Source organism: Camelina sativa, chromosome 10 (genome assembly GCF_000633955.1).
Source record: "Camelina sativa cultivar DH55 chromosome 10, Cs, whole genome shotgun sequence".
Lineage (NCBI taxonomy): Eukaryota > Viridiplantae > Streptophyta > Magnoliopsida > Brassicales > Brassicaceae > Camelina > Camelina sativa.
The window spans coordinates 10,024,918-10,043,860 of NC_025694.1; the positions used below are offsets into that span (position 1 = coordinate 10,024,918).

Genomic DNA, 18,943 nt, shown 5'->3' on the forward strand with positions numbered 1-18,943 from the left:
ACAGGTTGATTTTGGATGCGGATCTGGAAGTTTATTAGACTCTCTACTTGACTATCCAACTTCACTTCAAACCATTATCGGTGTTGACATTTCACCGAAGGGTCTTGCCCGTGCTGCTAAGGTATTAAAAATCGCATACCACTGTTTTCTTATTCCCTCTCGTAGAGGAAATAACTTGATGAGACTAGTGCATCGAAAAAAACTGATGTCTGTTGGATGAAGGCTGCATTTGTGTAATCAAAAAGAAATGGTAGATTTACTTTTGTTTTTGTGTATCTTGTGTTTCAACTTCAGATGCTACATATAAAACTAAACAAGGAAGCTTGCAACGTCAAATCTGCTACACTTTATGATGGTTCCATCCTTGAGTTTGACTCTAGGCTGTATGACGTAGACATCGGCACTTGCTTAGAGGTGGTTCTCCTGTCATCTGCTTTATTCCTTAAAAGTTTGTGCATGTTCATCAAAAGCAATCTGTCTGGTAAAGCGTTGCATATAATCTGTTCTGAATCTGTAGGTTATTGAGCACATGGAAGAAGATCAAGCCTGTCAATTTGGGGAAAAAGTTCTGAGCTTGTTTCGCCCCAAGCTCCTGATTGTCTCAACACCAAACTTCGAGTTCAACACAATCCTCCAGCGGTCTACACCAGAAACCCAAGAAGAAGACAAAACCGAGTCACAGCTTCCTAAATTCAGGAACCACGACCACAAATTCGAATGGACAAGAGAACAGTTTAACAACTGGGCGTCTAAGCTCGCCAAAGTCCATAACTACAGCGTCGAGTTCAGCGGTGTTGGTGGGTCTGGTGAAGTAGAACCCGGGTTTGCTTCTCAGATAGCTGTTTTTAGAAGGGAAGCTTCATCTATTGAGAATGTTGCAGAAGGCTCAATGCCGCCTTATAAAGTCATATGGGAATGGAAGAAAGAAGATGGAGACAAAAAAGACTGATCTCTGATTAGAGTAGTAACGAGCAAGCAAATGCCATGATGTGGTTCACCTTATAAAAAACTCAAAGCTTGTTTAGTTCCTTTTGTCTGAGCTTTTGCAGATGATTAAATTAAATTAACCGTAAAAAACAATGTTTAAAACCTAGATTAATGCGAATTACCCTTTTTACCCCTGCATCAAAGTTTGTTTATTTATATGCAAGTCCTTGTAATTATTATCACTCTCTCACTTCTTCGACTCTGTTTCTTTCAAGCTAAAGAAGAGCATTTGAGTTCTTTGATCTTTCCACGAAGAACGATCGATCTCTGAGGATTTCAATTTTTCTCTGAGAAAATCGAAGAGAATCGCCAAGAAAATGTGTTCCTTTGAAGAACGTCGTGCTCCGCCTGGGGTTTACTATACTCCGCCGCCGGCGAGAGCAAGAGATTATGTGACGCCGATGCTGTTGACGGAGAGGAAGAGACCACCGTATTCTTGCTCGTCGTCTTCGTCGGAGAAACGTGATTCCTTTCACATTGTTCACAAGGTTCCTTCTGGTGATTCTCCTTACGTCAGAGCCAAACATGCTCAGGTATAATGAATCTTCCCGGGAAAGCAAGAAAGGGATTTTTTTTTTTATTTACCCTAATTTAGGGTTTCTTAATTCGTCTGAAGATTTCTCTTAAAAGCTTTTAGATTTGTATCGTTGAAACCAATCTTTGAACTCAAATTTGTTGTGATCTTCTTGAACAGTTGATAGATAAAGATCCGAATCGAGCTATATCATTGTTTTGGGCTGCAATAAACGCTGGAGATCGAGTTGATAGTGCATTGAAGGACATGGCTGTTGTTATGAAACAGTTGGACCGATCTGATGAAGGGATTGAAGCTATCAGATCCTTTCGGCATCTCTGTTCTTTTGAGTCTCAAGACTCCATTGATAACTTACTCCTCGAACTTTACAAGGTAATGAAGATCAAGAAACCCATCTTTTTATGCAAGTGTTATGGACTTTTGGATGTTTTACTCACAGCTTTGAAATGGGGTTTTGCAGAAGTCAGGGAGGATAGAAGAAGAAGCTGCATTACTTGAGCACAAGCTGGAAACATTCGAACAAGTAATGGGATTTGGAGGTCGAGTCATGAAAGCAAAAAGGGTTCAAGGGAAATATGTTACAATGACTATTGAGCAAGAGAAAGCAAGGTGTGAAATTTTTCAGTCTATTCTCATTTTTATCTTGATGAGTGAGTATTCTTTCTTGAACTGATACCATTGTTTGTTTGAACATTTTAGGTTACTAGGGAATTTGGGCTGGGTTCATTTACAGTTGCACAACTATGGAATTGCAGAGCAGCATTACAGGTTTGATTTTGTAACCCAGATTCTCAGATATGGATAGTTGATTACTGTTCGATCTTGTGAGTCTTTGCTTAATGTTAATCAACCATGAACAGGAGAGCTTTGAGTTTGGAACCGGACAAAAACAAACTGTGCAACCTAGCAATCTGCTTGATGCGTATTGGTCGAATTCCTGAAGCTAAATCTCTGCTTGATGATGTACGAGCTTCTTCTGCAGAGGTCGACTGCGGAGACGAACCATTCGCAAAGTCTTATGACAGAGCTGTTGAGATGTTAGCAGAAATAGAATCGAAAAAACCGGAAGCTGGTCTTTCAGAAAAGTTCTACGCGGGATGTTCATTTGCAAAAGGAATGAAGGAAAATAGAGACCCTGGATTTGCAAACAAGAACTATTCACATGTTTCTTCTTCTCCAGCATCTGTTCGACAGAACTCTGCAGGTCTATATACACAACCACGCGAATGTAGTAGAGCAGTGATGTATGAAGAAGAAGAAAAGAGAGGTGCAGCTCGAAAGCTACTGTTTGAGAATAGGAAGCCTTTTGGTTCTGAGCATTTTAACATCTTAAAGAGAGGAGAAGAAGAACCCATGAAGCGAAAGAAACTGGACCCGAACATGATTCATTATCTCCATGAATTCATCACAGATGCTGCAGATGGTCCACAGAGTGAATCTAAGAAGAGCTGGGCAGATATCGCCGAAGAGGAAGAGGAAGAGGAAGAAGAAGAAGAAGGAAGATTGCAGGCAGAGCTTATGACCGCAGAGATATAGGATCTAAGTGTACCAGTTATCAAGTTTTTGGATCGTAGAAATTGTATAGGTGTTTGTCATTAGCAGGCAGAGCTTGAAACCACAAAGATGTAGGATCTAATTGTACCAGTTATCAAGATTTTGGATCATAGAGATTGTATATGTGTTTGAGTTTGACATTGATATATTTTTCGTGGACAAAACAAAGAAAGCATAGGGCAAATGGGATTACACTCCGGAACAAATCTTAGTTTTTGGAAAGAAACTCAATAACAAAACACACAAAAGCACAAAAAGAGAGAATTCAATTCAGAAAAAAGGAGATAAAAGAAATGAGTGCGACAAGACGAACTTACAGCTTGTGTGTGAAAAGCCTTACAAAACAAAAGTAGTAATCAATAATCTTTTTTCTTTAAGCCTCTTCTTCTTCTTCGTCCTCCTCGTACTCCTCTTCACCGACTGTAGCATCCTGATATTGCTGATACTCTGCAACAAGATCGTTCATGTTACTCTCAGCCTCAGTGAATTCCATCTCGTCCATCCCTTCTCCAGTGTACCAATGAAGGAAAGCCTTTCTCCTGAACATGGCTGTAAACTGTTCACTCACACGCCTGAACATTTCCTGGATTGAAGTTGAGTTTCCAATGAAAGTCGATGCCATTTTCAAACCCGTGGGAGCTATATCGCAGACGCTTGATTTCACGTTGTTTGGAATCCATTCAACAAAGTACGATGAGTTCTTGTTCTGGACATTCATCATCTGTTCATCAACCTCTTTAGTGCTCATCTTTCCACGGAACAAAGCGGAAGCTGTCAAGTAACGGCCATGACGAGGATCAGCTGCACACATCATGTTCTTGGCATCCCACATCTGTTGAGTAAGTTCAGGGACACTCAAGGCACTGTACTGCTGTGATCCTCTTGATGTCAATGGTGCAAAACCAACCATGAAGAAATGGAGTCGTGGGAAAGGGATCAGGTTCACAGCGAGCTTTCTGAGGTCAGAGTTAAGTTGACCAGGGAAACGAAGACAGCATGTGACACCACTCATAGTAGCTGAGATGAGGTGGTTAAGATCACCAACTGTGCATAAGAAATAAAAGAACAATGTCAGGGTTTCAAAACTACAATCACACGAATATTCCAAAACAAGAAGAGAAACGGTTTGTAAAATATACTCACAGGTAGGATTAGATAGCTTCAAGGTGCGGAAACAGATATCGTAGAGAGCTTCGTTATCCAAAACCATACATTCGTCAGCATTCTCAACAAGCTGGTGAACAGAGAGTGTAGCATTGTATGGCTCAACGACGGTATCAGAAACCTTAGGAGATGGGAAAACCGAAAAGGTCATCATCATACGATCAGGATACTCCTCTCTAATCTTAGAAATCAAAAGCGTTCCCATCCCAGAACCAGTTCCTCCTCCCAAAGAATGACAAACTTGAAAACCTAATCAATAATATACAAATCATACAATCAGAGAACAGCTTAATCAAGAATCTAACCAACCGAGAGCATCATAAGCAAAATGATCAACCCAGGCTTCACCTATACTAAACAAATTCACATTTCTAATAACAGATCTGGATTAGAAATCTAACCTTGAAGACAATCACAGTTCTCAGCCTCTTTCCTAACAACATCAAGAACGGAATCAATCAACTCAGCGCCTTCGGTGTAGTGACCTTTAGCCCAGTTATTGCCAGCACCAGACTGGCCAAAGACGAAGTTATCAGGCCGGAAAATCTGACCAAAAGGACCGGATCTGAGAGAATCCATAGTACCAGGCTCCAGATCCATAAGAACAGCGCGAGGAACGTACTTGCCTCCGCTAGCTTCGTTATAATAGACATTAATCCTCTCTAGCTGTAGATCTGAATCGCCACAGTACTGACCGGTGTGATCGATACCGTGCTCGCCGCAAATAACTTCCCAGAACTTAGCACCGATCTGGTTTCCGCACTGACCTCCTTGAATATGAAGGATTTCTCTCATTTTCACCTGATGTTTTTTTTTTTTTGTTATTTTCTCGGGAAATCGCTCAAATCTTAAAATTTTCTCGAGAAAATGATGGTGAGAAAATTTTGGCGACTCCCCCTTCTCTCTGTTGTTTTTTTTGATTGTGAAGGGTATAAAACAAAAAAAAGAGTAGTAATCGCCTATATATAGTTTACGTTCTTTTTTTCTCATGTTTCTATAATAATTTGCGTTTTGGTCCTTTATCTTCTCATGATTTGTTAACGTTACCCTGATAGTTTTCGATTTGGTTTCTTTATGTGCTGTAATGACAGCNGAGAGCATCATAAGCAAAATGATCAACCCAGGCTTCACCTATACTAAACAAATTCACATTTCTAATAACAGATCTGGATTAGAAATCTAACCTTGAAGACAATCACAGTTCTCAGCCTCTTTCCTAACAACATCAAGAACGGAATCAATCAACTCAGCGCCTTCGGTGTAGTGACCTTTAGCCCAGTTATTGCCAGCACCAGACTGGCCAAAGACGAAGTTATCAGGCCGGAAAATCTGACCAAAAGGACCGGATCTGAGAGAATCCATAGTACCAGGCTCCAGATCCATAAGAACAGCGCGAGGAACGTACTTGCCTCCGCTAGCTTCGTTATAATAGACATTAATCCTCTCTAGCTGTAGATCTGAATCGCCACAGTACTGACCGGTGTGATCGATACCGTGCTCGCCGCAAATAACTTCCCAGAACTTAGCACCGATCTGGTTTCCGCACTGACCTCCTTGAATATGAAGGATTTCTCTCATTTTCACCTGATGTTTTTTTTTTTTTGTTATTTTCTCGGGAAATCGCTCAAATCTTAAAATTTTCTCGAGAAAATGATGGTGAGAAAATTTTGGCGACTCCCCCTTCTCTCTGTTGTTTTTTTTGATTGTGAAGGGTATAAAACAAAAAAAAGAGTAGTAATCGCCTATATATAGTTTACGTTCTTTTTTTCTCATGTTTCTATAATAATTTGCGTTTTGGTCCTTTATCTTCTCATGATTTGTTAACGTTACCCTGATAGTTTTCGATTTGGTTTCTTTATGTGCTGTAATGACAGCGAATCAAAACAAAAAACAAAATATCTTTCCTTAGATATTTTTGTTAATTAATTAATATTAAAATCACTCGTGAAAAGATAGAAAGGCAAATTTGTTTAATAATTTCAGATTAGATCCTTTTTTTCTTCGGATATTGTAATAAAAGACTAAAAGATTCGAATTATCGTCATTACTGGAATTTTCCTTTCTTGTTTTTTTTAAACACTAATTTAGTAAGTTGATTAATGTTTTTTACAACCGTGAATAGGCAATTTTACTTATTTAGCAAATCACCGTATTAATTAGATTAGCTGACAATAGAAAATTAGAAGTAAATGGTTTTTTTTACAAGCCAAATGCCAAATAGTTGCCAACCCATGAAAATTGCTTAATATAGACTATAGAGAGAGATACGTCGAGTAAAGATAATTAACTAAATGTTACTATTTACTTACGAGTTTATGATATGAATCAACGGTTCAAGTATTTAGCAATCAGAAAGGTTTTGGTAAACATCTAACTATAGACATAATATGTTGTTGATCGGTTTAATGAAGAAACTGTAAATATTTATCTTTAGAATTTAGAAACATAAAGACACGTAAGAATCTTGAAATAGACGTAACCAATTTAAAACCATGCAAAAAAATAATAATAATAATTAAAACCATGCCAAATACAGTAGATGAAATGGTTAGTTCGTTGTATTTAAGTTGTTAGTTACCAAATTCTCTAATTCGAAATGGTTTGGAAGTTTTCTGGTCCGGTTTAATCTGACTTAATTTTGGTTTGGGATATTATTCGAACAATACGAACTAAGATTGAGAAGCTATTGTTATATATAGTTCATCAAATATATTTTTAACATACGTATTAGGAAAAATTAATCTGCATAAATGATTTTTTTTTTTTAAAGTTTAACTACATAAATGTAAGATCTCGAATATATAAATTATCAGTCCATCTTTCTTTCGATTTAAATTACTTTTATTGGTTTCGGTTTTCAACAAATTATTGATATTTTGGTTCGATTGGTTTTTATTAATTTGGTTAAGTAGAAAGTGTTGAATATGCAAGATCTCCCTAGTACAGTTGTACAAATATTACAAAAATGGAAAAGATAACAATTTTTTTTTTAATAAAAAAGGAAAAAATAAATTGGTTAAGGCACGCGTCGTCCTGTAAATGTCTTTTAAGCGGTTTCCTCATCATATCTCTCTCTTTGGAGGCCTTTCACTTTCTGCGCAAACAAGGAAGACGAAGAAGAAAGAGCTCTCTATCTATCTATCTTCTCTCCATTTATTACATTATATTTCTCTCTCTCTCTCTCTAAAAATGTCAAATTAATGGTATTGATCTTCCAACCAGATCTTCTTCTTTATCTCTTCGACAAACCCTTTCTTCTGGGTTCTTCCTTGAGCTGATTCTCTCTCATTATAACAAAAAAAAAAAAAGTTTTTTTTGTTGTTTCTTGAGGCAGAGACATGCCTTTACCTTGGAAGAAATCTAAATCGAGTCGGATCTCAAGATTCGTAACAGACCTACAACAATCTCCAAAACATGGTGGATCTCTCGTTGTTGAAACTGGTTTCCCTACTTCTTTAATCGATCTCTTCGTCAAGAACCGCGATCGTCTCAAAAAACAGTCTTCTAAACGTGTTAATAATAATAACAACAAGACTCCGGCTCCTACACGACGGCGTGTTTCGTCTCCTCCTCATCCTCATCCTCTGCCTCCTTCTCTGTCTTTGCAGAGACGTATGTCTCTTCCTCTCAAGCTTGATCCTGCTTTGGTTACAGAGGATCCTCCTCTTGTTGTGAGTAAGATCGAGGATGAGAGTTTTGTCCCGGAGAATAGACGTGACGGTGGAGGAAACGGATGTACTCGCGGCGGAGGATGTTGTGTTTTGATGGTGGTTGTGTTTAAGGTTTTTATGGTGGCTGTGCTCGCGTTGAGCACGACAAAGCTAGCCGTGGGGATTACTCTCTCTGCTTCTGCCCTCCTCTTCCTCGAACTCGCGGTGGCGCGTGTCTTTACGCTTTTGAACATCTGCCCCGACGCGCAGGTTCGGATAGATTCGTTGATCGAGAAGCTCATAGGGAAGCGACACAAAGAGAAGATAGAAGAAGAAGAAGAAGTAACGACATCGACGCATGACAGAAGAAGCAAGGTCTCGTTTGAAATAGTCGAAGAACCTAGAGAGGAGGAGATTAGAGTTGTTGTTCCTCAATCGGATTCGAATTCGTCGATGTTGGAGAAGACGAAACCTGTGGCTGAGGAGGAGGTGGAGGAGAAGAAGGAAGTGCAGACGATAAGAGATGTGGTGTTTAAGAATGAGAAGAGTAAAAGCGCGAAGCTTAAATCAAAGATTGTGAAGAAGATCGTGCCAAAGAAGTTAAGGAGTTATAAGAAGAAGAAGAAGATGAAGATGAAAGAAAAAGAAGAAGCAGCAGAAGGAGAAGGAGAAGTTGAAGTTGAGATTGAAGAAGAAGGGTCTATGACAGAAGTGTCTAGCTTGTATTCAGATGAGAGACTCGAGAGTGAAAGCTCGGAAAGAGATGATGTAAGTTCGAATCCGCCATTGTTAGAAGAAGAAGAAGGAGAAGAGATTGGGTCAAAAGGAGGGGATCTAACGAAAGTGATTGGTCTGATAGTGATTGTTCTTGTTGGATTGTTAATTGGGAAAGTCTTTGCTATTGGTCTGACACTATCTTCGTGTCTGATCCTCAGAGTTTTCTGCTGCAAATCACGAACCAGTCTCTGAAACAGAGAAGCAGAAAGATTCCAAGCCATTGGGTTTTGTTTTTTTGTTTGTGTGTCCGTGGCAGTGGTGGTGGGCCTTACGGTGAAGGGGAGTGTTTTTGTTTTTGGGGTGGTTGGCAGTTCGAAGCTATGCAATTGGTTTGCTTATGAAACTGTAAATTTTATTATTTTTGTTTTGTAACTTGTTTAACAGAGAATATAATTGTTATTATGATGGTCAAAGAGTCAAAGATGTTGGTGTTTACTGTTTACAAGAAAACGAAAAAACAACAAAACAAAAAAAAACTGATTAAAAGTATATAAATTTAAGAAAAAATGGTCACTGTTAGTAATGAAAGGCAGAGCAATAACGTTTGTGTCGGCCAAAAAAAGCACTAACTTTTTGCAATAATTTAAGTGGCGATATTGACGGAGACACATGATGACATGACCTTATTTACTAAGTCGTGCGTGTTTTACAACATTTGATACGTTCAAGATAATCTTTAATTTTTTTTTTTTTTTTTTTTTTGATAATCTTGAATTTGATATGGTGTAATCGTATTGTCCTCCGTTATGTCCTTTGCGAATAACAATCGTGCGGCTTTAAAATTGCTGAATCAACTTTTTAAAACTGGATTCAATCTTTCTAAAAGAAGAAACTTTTTTTAAAAGTGGATGTTGAAACATTAGAAGTATCGATTTTTAGCTAGTTCAAATGAGAGGCATCACATTTCTCTTTTATGTATCCGGATTCCAAATGCTATTTTCTTGGGAATTAAAGAAAATGAGAAAGAAGATCTTCTAGTAAACTATACTCCAACATGATATATTTATAATAAAACAAGAAATTTGGACCTTGTTATTAAGAAGACTGCATATACCATGGGGGGAATCGTATCTGTGACAAATATCTTTGTTGTGGACTGTTAGGAAGAAAGAAGGAAAAAACAAAGTCCTTTTTTGTTAAATTAGAGGGGTGATAATAATTGTTAGATTCACGAAGGTAAAAGCCTTTTTTTCTCTTCCGACAAACGAGTTCGCCCTAGCCGTCAACAGCCTCTTCATCTCCGATAGCGGCGCTCCTTGCCACTGCCGTGAGAGGGTACCTTAGTCTCTCTTTAGCTTTGCCTTTGGTTTACAGTTCTTTTTGCTTTCGATTGGGGTTCCGTAGAGCTATTTCAATTAGTGGTTCTGAGATTATGTGGAAGTGGTCGAGTGGCCAGAATTTTGTTTGGGTGGTTCTCGTGTAGAGGATGGATCTGTTGGATCTTCGGTGTAAGTCAAGACATATCGCCATTTAGCTCCCCGATCTAGATCTGGTTCCCGCTCTGGTGTTTGCAAGCGCTTATATGCCGCCGATGGAGGTTGGATTTGGGCTCTAGTCAGTCCAGCCTTTGTCTTTCCGCTCTCCTTATCCCTTTGAATTAGCCAACGGTTCCTTTTAGGCTCGTTCCCTTTCCAAGAGAAAGGCAGATTGTTCTGAATTTGGGTATAGTTTCCTTAGTTGCAGGTGGTCTCTCTTCTTAGTGTTGGTTGTGGTGGGTCATTGTGGGTGTTAACCGGCTCGTGTTGTCGTTATTGCCTTTGAGAATGGTGTGAATCGTGGGGTTAGACTTCTTATCAACGCCAATGAACGCCTAGATAAGAAGCCTTCCAAAAAACTAACAGAAGAGCCTTTGTCTTTCCGAAAGTCAAGCGCAGTTGTTCTCCAATTATGGGTCTTGCTTGTCGGGTTTTGAGGTCTTCGTTGGGAGAGATTGACTCTCATTATAATAAGAGGAGGTAGATGTTATCATTTGTTTGGCATGGGGCATCTTTGATAAATCTCATTCACTAGTTTCTTGTAAAGAAGATGTCGCTTTACTTTTTTGGTATCTATCTCGCTTTGGTTAAAAGTTGTTTTGCTTTTGTTCTTGGTGTAAGGTTATGTGCTCTTTCGATTTGAGTTTAAAAGTTCTGAGTTTTATTTCTAGTTTATATCGCTCCCCTTGTATGGGGTTTAGTTTCCGGAGAAATCTCTTCTTCCTTCGGCTGTTGACTCCGGGGACATTATGTCGTCCGCCGGCTTTAGTTTCTCTCTTTTGGGCGTTTGTATCCTACTTGTTTTGTTGAAAACAAACTTATCAATATATTTTTTGTTACAAAAAAAGTAGAGGGGTGATAATAAAATACTGTTGTATGTGAAGGAATTGCATTAATTAATATCTAAACCTAAATGAAACTTATATAAAACTGCATGATGTATACTATTATTTATATAGTGGAAAGCCTCACTCCTATATCATGCCTACCATTAAGGTTTGAATTTGGCCATGTCTATTAATTTTTATATACTGTACAGTGACTTGCTAGCTAGTTTGGGTTGTTGATTTACTAGTTCCCAACAAATGTAGTAAAGTGGCTAAGAAAAGTAGCTATTGAGCAAAAAAACCCGTTCTTATAGCCCATAGGCTCAATAGACTCATAGTAGTAGTGCATAGACTCATAGTCCATAGTCCATAGTCCATATAGTCCATAGTCCATAGAGAAGAAAAAAGCTTTCCCTAAAATTGGTCACAAGTGACAAGAGATAAGTTCATGAAACATCATATTATCAAGGGGCCGACCAACCCTATGATCAATGTTGGCTAGCCAGACAACTTTTGTTTTATTTTCCATTTCCAAAATCATAATGTTATTTGCGCTGAGGATGCTTTTAAGAAAATAAGAAAATAAATTGTAATTTGTTTTCCACAATTTAAAAACATTTTCTGTAATAAGTAGCAAAATTATTTATATTTGTTCTATGTAAATGGGTTTTTTTTTTCTTTCTAGAAACAGAAAAGATTTAGAAAATACTATTTTTTATTTCTTCCAAAAAACTCTAAATTTTCAACTTTTTTCTTCTCCAAAATAGCAAATAAATATTAATTTTTATACACAAAAAAAAAAAGATAAAAAAAAAAGAGAGAAACGTGGGCCGAACATTATCAGGAGGAGGATTCAAGCGAAGCAAAATCCCACCCCGTCTGGTGACAGAGTGTTTTGTTTTGTTGTTTCCCTTCAATTGGAGAAGAGTTAGCGAGTCTCTTACGCCGAGATTGAGAGAGAGAGAGAGAGGCTTGTTCTTTCTTCTTCTTCCTCGTTAAGGTAAAACAAAAACCTCAGATCTCTTCTTCGGATTCTCATCTTTTTTCTTCCGATTTCTTCTCTTTTTTTTCCATAATCTCTTTATTCTTTTTTTAATTTCTTGCGAAAAGTTCGGGATTTTGTTCGTCAATTTCGAAGAATGTTTGTTTTTTTTTCTCCGTCTTAAGGTTTCTTTAGCTCTCGTTGGGTTTGATGATTCTCTTTGTGATCGCCGATGAAATCTGATATTAAATCCTTCTGAAAGTTTCAACCTTTATTTACATTGTCGAGGTTCTCTTCTCTTTATTTATTGGCTCTGTCTTTAGGTAACGATGTGAAATCTTTCAATTTACATGACCTTTATTGTGTTGGATCATTGACCCCTTGATGTGATTCTTCTTTGTTTGTGTTCTCAAAGCTTAACCAAATCCTCAGATTCCAAATGCAGTCTTTTTGATTCTCATAATAAAGTCTCTGAGAATTTTTGTCTGAGGTTGAAATTTTCAGTTTGTATGAGGCAATGCACCTGGTTTTTAGGCGTCACAACTTAGTTTTCTTTTTGTCAATCGTTAATTGACTCAATTGTAGATTAGATATACGCATTTACGATATTAACTTGTGGCTCTTCTTCTTGCAGAAGCAAGCAATCAGTCTCATATAGTGGGCAAAGATGGTTGCAGAACGTTTCACAGTCGATTTGAATAAGCCACTTGTCTTTCAGGTGATCCGCTCTATCACTTCTTTTTTTTGTTATCATATTAGATTGACAAGAGAAAGTAACATTATGGCGAATTCTCTGTCACATCTTCATAGCTGTTTGGTAGATTCTTTGATATATGTCAGGCATCAATTTTTACTAATATAAAAAAAGAAACTTATATCCTTGTCAGGTTGGTCATCTTGGTGAAGAGTATCAGGAATGGATTCATCAACCTATTGTATGTGTCGAAGGTCCTCGTTTTTTCCAAAGTGATTTTTGGGAGGTAACAACAACTCTGCCTTATTAAGATTTATCTTCTTATATGTTGTCTTCTTTGTTCTGAGACTAAATCCTTTTTTTTGGGGAATTTGAGCAGTTCTTGACTCGCACGGTTTGGTGGGCAATCCCAACAATTTGGCTTCCAGTTGTTTGCTACGTTCTTTCAATATCGGCGAGGAAGGGACTTACATTTCCCCAGATCGGTTTAATAGTTGCCTTAGGCGTACTCACGTGGACACTGCTCGAGTACACTCTTCATCGTTTCCTTTTCCACATCCAAACCAAGAGTTACTGGTTAGTTCAATATCCATGATTATGCAAAAAAAATATCCAGAGTTCCATCACGAAGCTGATTTTGTTTCATTATAAAACCTTTTTCCCCCTGTAGGGCAAACACCGCACACTATCTTCTTCATGGATGCCATCACAAGCACCCACAAGATGGCCTTCGTCTTGTTTTCCCTCCTACTGCAACAGCTATTCTCTTGGTTCCAGTAAGTATGCTTGATCCAAATCTAGAATTTTGTTTATTCATTCTAATAAACTATTATCGATGTTCTTCTTTTCCCATTGTTAGCTGTGGAAGCTTCTCCATCTCGTAGCTACTCCTGCTACAGCTCCTGCTATGCTTGGAGGCATATTGTTTGGCTATGTGATGTATGATATTACTCATTACTATCTACACCATGGTCAACCTAAAGAACCAACCTTTAAACATCTTAAGGTAAGAAAACCCATCTCTAAACATCTCCCGCCTTGGTAGCATTCAAACTTATTCCTCTGAATTTCTTTCTGATGAGGTTTAGTATACGTTTTACAGAAATACCACCTGAATCATCACTTTAGGATTCAGGACAAAGGATATGGAATCACTTCATCTCTCTGGGACAAAGTCTTTGGAACACTTCCTGGTACAAAAGCCGCTGCAGGGAAGAAGAGCTAAATCGGATTTCTGTTTGCCATTTTCAGAGTGTCGAAAAACTCACTGATATTGTGTATTCTGATTCATCAGGTGATTCAATGACTGTTTAACTACTACTGTATACGATCTATTTGACCATATTTGAACATATTTAGTGGTGCCTAAACTGGTTTTCAGTTTAATTTTTACTAGTCTATTGGTTTAATATCATTCAGTATTTGGTCTTTTAGTTTCGACCAATCTTGGGTACACTCAACACCTTGTAGCAGAAAGCTACACTATCATAAAAGAAAACATAAAATGAAATCTTTGAATTATGGTTTTGTGCTGAGAAATCAGAACAGAGGAGGAATACTTTGTTCGTTCCTGAAGAAATTTGTGGGATCAATCGTCCCTTTAACCAACCCCAATCTCTTGAAGTTACCTTTGAAATAGGTCTCACCCCATTTCCTTGCATCTTCAAAACTCGTGTTGATCCCTTTGGTCGTGCCTAAATCAAGATCTCTGTAATTCAAGTAAGCTCCTCTAGGGGATTTTGAAACGTAGGGAGTCATGTAATCGTGTAGTGATCTCATCCACCTAACATGTTTGTTCATCTCCTCGACTTCATTCACTTTCCATTTCACCATGTACTGTATATTATACAGATTCCCTCTCCTGTGTGGATATGGAGACTCAGTTTCTGAAACCTGGTTGATCTCCCCACCCAAAGGCTCTAAGATCATCAATGGAGTTTCTTTCTGGAGGAACCTCTTCGTTACTTCTTCGAAAACTTCTTCAGGAACTGGGGTTTGAACAAAATCTGACTTTGCTTTGAAATACTGATCTTCGAATCGTAGGTCTCTGTTGAGCATGATTTCTAACGGCTTTCCTAATGTCCAGTTGAAGAACATTATGGATTCGATCCAGCTCATTTCCTTGCAGTCTTGAGATCGTAAGCCGAGTTCCGGAAACTTCTGGTTCATCAGAGGAATCAGTCTATCGATTCCACCAAGAAACAGAGTTTGAAACGTAGTTTTCACTGTCCTTTGATTCCCCTCTTGACTGTTGTCAATTATGACTCTGATGAATAGATCTTCGTCTAGCTCTGATCCAATTGATTGCCATCTATGAACAAGCTTGTTCATGCTAGGTCCCATAGTATGCTGACTTATGAAACAAGTTACCTTTTCAGGAACCCTAGCAAGCTTAACCTTCCATGACAAGACAACGCCAAAACTCGCGGCTCCACCGCCTCTAAGCGCCCAAAACAAATCCTCTCCCATTGTTTTCCGGTCAAGAATTCTCCCGTTCACATCCATCAGACGCGCGTCTACAACGTTATCAGACGCTAAACCGTGTTTCCTCATTATTGTACCGAATCCTCCGCCGCTAATATGCCCACCAACTCCAACACTTGGACATACTCCTGCGGAAAAGGCATGGATGTTGCTGGTTTTGGCGATCTCGTAATAGAGTTCGCCGAGTGTTGCCCCGGATTCGATCCAAGCGGTTTCGTCTGTAAGGTTGATCTTGATCGATCTGAGGTTAACGAGGTCGATGATTATGAAAGGTGATTGTGAGAGGTAAGATAGACCTTCGTAGTCATGACCACCACTCAGGGTTCTTACTTGCACTCCAAGTTTCCTGCTGCATAGAATTGAGTTTTTGATTTCGGATTCAGATTTTGGTTTAACGATCAGAATAGGCTTCAGGCTTGTGAAGTTCAAGTTGATGAGACTTGAATTTGGAGATGAAGATTCGGTGTAGATTCGGGAATCTGGAGTGTGAGTGGTAAGATTTATAGGGTTTTGGAAAGTTGAATCACAGTGATCTGTCGACAAGCAACTTTGGAACTGTTCTCTTGTCGGAGGAGAATAGTTTGTGAAATTATCAAAATCACCAAATCCTTGGTTAGACATCATTCCAGATACCCTGAATATCTCTGTCAATCAACATAGCTTTATAAGCACCACAACACAAGACAAATATACACTAAGCCTAGTACTTAAGTAAGGTAGTGCTGGATTCAGTCAGACAAATTGAAGAAATCAAATCAATGAACTTGATCTCACTCTCTTGAATTTACTAAATTGTAACATTTTGTAAGATAATTTAGCTGATAAAACTTTAGATCTGAATCAGAATCAGAATCAAAATGAAAAGAGGAACCTTGATTCAACAGACGGCTACATATTGGCAGGACTTGCATAAAAGGTATAAGCTTTTGATGTTCGACGAGAAGCTCCGTCAAGTACTGAGAGCTATTCGAACAAGAAACAGAACACAGATCGGTTTCCATCGCATAAAACCAATAAAATAGTGTTTGGAAAAATCAAGATATTTGGACATACCTGTCGATCTCAGGAGTGCTTCTAATCTGAGGAGAAGCAGGAGAGAAGTAAGAGGAGTTATTATACAAACCAGACATGAGGTTTTGTTGTGCTCTCTTCTGTATAGAAGTCAAACCAAAGTTTGTTGCAGAACCAAAAGATAAGCAGAGAGGGTAAGAGAAAGAGAAAAAGCAAAGCCAGCCGACGCCAGTCTTTTTAAAATATTTGTTTTTTGTTTTTTCCCTCCTCTCGAACAAAAACAATTATTTTTCTATCCAATTTTGGGAGAAAATTTAATTTTTTATCTCAGACAGAAAAAGAATCAGCTAAATCATAAACCTAAAAATTAAGAAAGTAGTTGTAGTGGACTAGTGGTAAAGGAAAAGACATTTTTTAGTGTTTAGTTACATAAAGAGTAACTAGACTATACTGTATATACATAAAGATGTAACATGGTATATGCTTTAAGTGTTCAAAGCAAGTTCTATTTACATATGGTGAAGTATCTAAATTCGAAAATAAGTTGTAAAATCAAAAGCATAAGTGCATAACCCTACATATACATAACAGCTCAAACTCATCCACAAAATATATGTATGATCATCAAATTAATTTCACATTTCAAAAAATAATTATATATGTGTATGATCTCTTAAACGTACAATTTAAAAATAAATATACAGAACTAAAACAAAGCACTAAATAGACTGCTTTCATCAGGTGAATTCAATGACTGTTTAACAGCTACTGTATAGAGTAGTGTATATACTTTTGAACATATTTAGTGGTGCCTAAACTGGTTTTCAGTTTTTAATTTTACTAGTTTTATTGGTTTAATATCATTTAGAAATTGGTGTTTTAGCAAGTTCTATATTAAGTTAAAGGGTTTAAAAAGAATAAGAATTACTCCTTTCTGGTTTTCGTTACTTTTAATTCATCGAAAAATTGAAATCAAATCGGTTTATTTTATTCAATTCTGTATTGTGTACATATCTACTTGAAAAAATACATTCACTTTTAGACTTGTAGCAGAAAGTAACACTATCTATAACAAAAGAACACATGAAATGAAATCTTCAAAATACGGTTTTGTATGTTGAGAAAAATCAAAACAGAGGAGGAATACTCTGTTCGTTCCTGAAGAAATTTGTTGGATCAATCTTCCCTTTAACCAACCCTAATCTCTTGAAATTACCTTTGAAATACGCCTCACCCCATTTCCTTGCATCTTCAAATGTCGTGTTGATCCCTTTGGTCGTGCCTAAATCAAGATCTCTGTAATTCAAATAAGCTCCTCTCGGGGATTTTGAAACGTAAGGAGTCATGTAATCGTGTAGCGATCTCATCCACCTAACATGTTTGTTCATCTCCTCGACTTCATTCACTTTCCATTTCACCATGTACTGTACGTTATACAGGTTCCCTCTCCTGTGTGGATATGGAGACGCTGTTTCTGAAACCTGGTTGATCTTTCCACCCAAAGGTTCCAAGATCATCAATGGAGTTTCTTTCTCGAGAAACCTCTTGGTCACTTCTTCGAAAACGTGTTCAGGAACTGGGGTTTGAACAAAATCTGACTTTGCTTTGAAATACTGATCTTCGAATCGTAGCTCTCGGTTGAGCAAGATCTCTAACGGCTGTCCTGATCTCCAGTTGAAGAACATTATTGATTCGATCCAGCTCATTTCCTTGCAGTCTTGAGATCGTAAGCCGAGTTCCGGAAACTTCTGGTTCAGCAGAGGAATCAGTCTATCGATTCCACCAAGAAATAGGGTTTGAAATGTAGATTTCACTATCCTTTGATTCCCTTCTTGACCGTTGTCTATTATGACTCTCATGAATAAATCTTCGTCTACCTCTGATCCTATGGATTGCCATCTATGAACAATCTTGTTCATGTTAGGTCCCATCGTATGTTGACTTATGAAACAAGTTACCTTTTCAGGAACCCTAGCAAGCTTAACCTTCCATGACAAGACAACGCCAAAACTCGCGGCTCCACCGCCTCTAAGCGCCCAGAACAAATCCTCTCCCATCCTTCTCCGGTCGCGGGTTATCCCATTTACGTCCATCACACGCGCGTCCACAACGTTATCAGACGCTAAACCGTGTTTTCTCATTAATGTGCCGAATCCTCCGCCGCTAATATGCCCACCAACACCAACACTCGGACATATCCCAGCGGAAAAGGCATGGACCTTGCTGGTTTTGGCAATTTTGTAATAGAGTTCTCCGAGTGTTGCCCCGGACTGGACCAAAGCGGTTTCGTCTGTGAGGTTGATATTGATCGATCTGAGGTTGACGAGGTCGACAATTATGAAAGGTGATAGTGAGAGATAAGACAGACCTTCGTAGTCATGACCACCACTCATGGTTCTAACTTGCACACCAAGTTTCTTGCTGCATAGAATCGATCTTTTGATTTCGGATTCGGATTTAGGTTTCAAGGTCAGAATTGGCTTCAGGCTGGTGAAATTCAAGTTGAGGAAACTTGAATTTGGAGATGACGATTCGGAAAAGTCGGTGAATATTTGGGAATCTGGTGTGTGATTAGTGAGGTTTCTAGGGAGTTTGAAGATTTTATTTGTCGCCAAGCAACTTTGAAACTGTTCTTTTGTCGGAACTGAACTGACACAATTAAAAACAAAGAAGAGAAGAAACATAGACAAAGCAAGCTCTCTCATGTTTTTCTTTTTTCTTGTGTTTGAAGTCTCAGACAAGGAAGAAGTAACAACGTTCTTGATGTTTTTTTTTTCTGGTTTAGGAAAGTTTCTGAGATATG

General features: G+C 38.2%; 9 protein-coding genes across 9 annotated transcripts in view; 4 read left to right on the forward strand and 5 right to left on the reverse strand.

The window, feature by feature from the left end:
- Positions 1–1,125, forward strand: part of LOC104718246 (small RNA 2'-O-methyltransferase) — a 5,810-nt gene extending 4,685 nt beyond the window's left edge. The window contains exon 10 of the mRNA XM_019231152.1: positions 518–1,125. Coding sequence (XP_019086697.1) covers positions 518–949 — 432 coding nt within the window. The 3' untranslated portion in view covers positions 950–1,125. The remainder of the gene's footprint in view (positions 1–517) is intronic.
- On the forward strand, positions 1,148–3,356 carry LOC104718250 (protein POLLENLESS 3-like). Its single transcript, XM_010435958.2, has 5 exons — positions 1,148–1,520; positions 1,682–1,894; positions 1,983–2,131; positions 2,222–2,290; positions 2,383–3,356. Exons 1-5 carry the CDS (start codon positions 1,305–1,307, stop codon positions 3,056–3,058), a joined length of 1,323 nt encoding a protein of 440 aa, XP_010434260.1. The 5' UTR covers positions 1,148–1,304; the 3' UTR covers positions 3,059–3,356.
- LOC104718249 (tubulin beta-9 chain) lies at positions 3,242–5,167 on the reverse strand. Its single transcript, XM_010435957.2, has 3 exons — positions 4,642–5,167; positions 4,220–4,489; positions 3,242–4,120 (listed from the first exon to the last, which is right to left on the reverse strand). The coding sequence occupies exons 1-3, from the start codon at positions 5,033–5,035 to the stop codon at positions 3,450–3,452; spliced, it is 1,335 nt and encodes a 444-aa protein (XP_010434259.1). The 5' UTR covers positions 5,036–5,167; the 3' UTR covers positions 3,242–3,449.
- On the reverse strand, positions 5,402–5,945 carry LOC104718248 (tubulin beta-9 chain-like). Its single transcript, XM_010435956.2, has one exon. The coding sequence runs from the start codon at positions 5,816–5,818 to the stop codon at positions 5,420–5,422; it is 399 nt and encodes a 132-aa protein (XP_010434258.1). The 5' UTR covers positions 5,819–5,945; the 3' UTR covers positions 5,402–5,419.
- On the forward strand, positions 7,277–9,088 carry LOC104718251. The gene has a single exon (XM_010435960.1). It carries the CDS (start codon positions 7,579–7,581, stop codon positions 8,857–8,859), a length of 1,281 nt encoding a protein of 426 aa, XP_010434262.1. The 5' UTR covers positions 7,277–7,578; the 3' UTR covers positions 8,860–9,088.
- LOC104718252 (dihydroceramide fatty acyl 2-hydroxylase FAH2) lies at positions 11,784–14,037 on the forward strand. Its single transcript, XM_010435961.2, has 7 exons — positions 11,784–11,969; positions 12,586–12,669; positions 12,839–12,931; positions 13,025–13,221; positions 13,316–13,421; positions 13,505–13,651; positions 13,748–14,037. Exons 2-7 carry the CDS (start codon positions 12,619–12,621, stop codon positions 13,868–13,870), a joined length of 717 nt encoding a protein of 238 aa, XP_010434263.1. The 5' UTR covers positions 11,784–11,969; positions 12,586–12,618; the 3' UTR covers positions 13,871–14,037.
- Positions 14,140–16,356, reverse strand: LOC104718253 (cannabidiolic acid synthase-like). The gene is made up of 3 exons (XM_010435962.2): positions 16,183–16,356; positions 16,001–16,092; positions 14,140–15,773 (listed from the first exon to the last, which is right to left on the reverse strand). Exons 1-3 carry the CDS (start codon positions 16,257–16,259, stop codon positions 14,185–14,187), a joined length of 1,758 nt encoding a protein of 585 aa, XP_010434264.1. The 5' UTR covers positions 16,260–16,356; the 3' UTR covers positions 14,140–14,184.
- LOC104718254 (cannabidiolic acid synthase-like) lies at positions 17,107–18,937 on the reverse strand. The gene has a single exon (XM_010435963.1). It carries the CDS (start codon positions 18,843–18,845, stop codon positions 17,268–17,270), a length of 1,578 nt encoding a protein of 525 aa, XP_010434265.1. The 5' UTR covers positions 18,846–18,937; the 3' UTR covers positions 17,107–17,267.
- Positions 18,922–18,943, reverse strand: part of LOC109126823 (tetrahydrocannabinolic acid synthase-like) — a 1,365-nt gene continuing 1,343 nt past the window's right edge. Inside the window, exon 2 of the mRNA XM_019230689.1 lies at positions 18,922–18,933. Coding sequence (XP_019086234.1) covers positions 18,922–18,933 — 12 coding nt within the window. The remainder of the gene's footprint in view (positions 18,934–18,943) is intronic.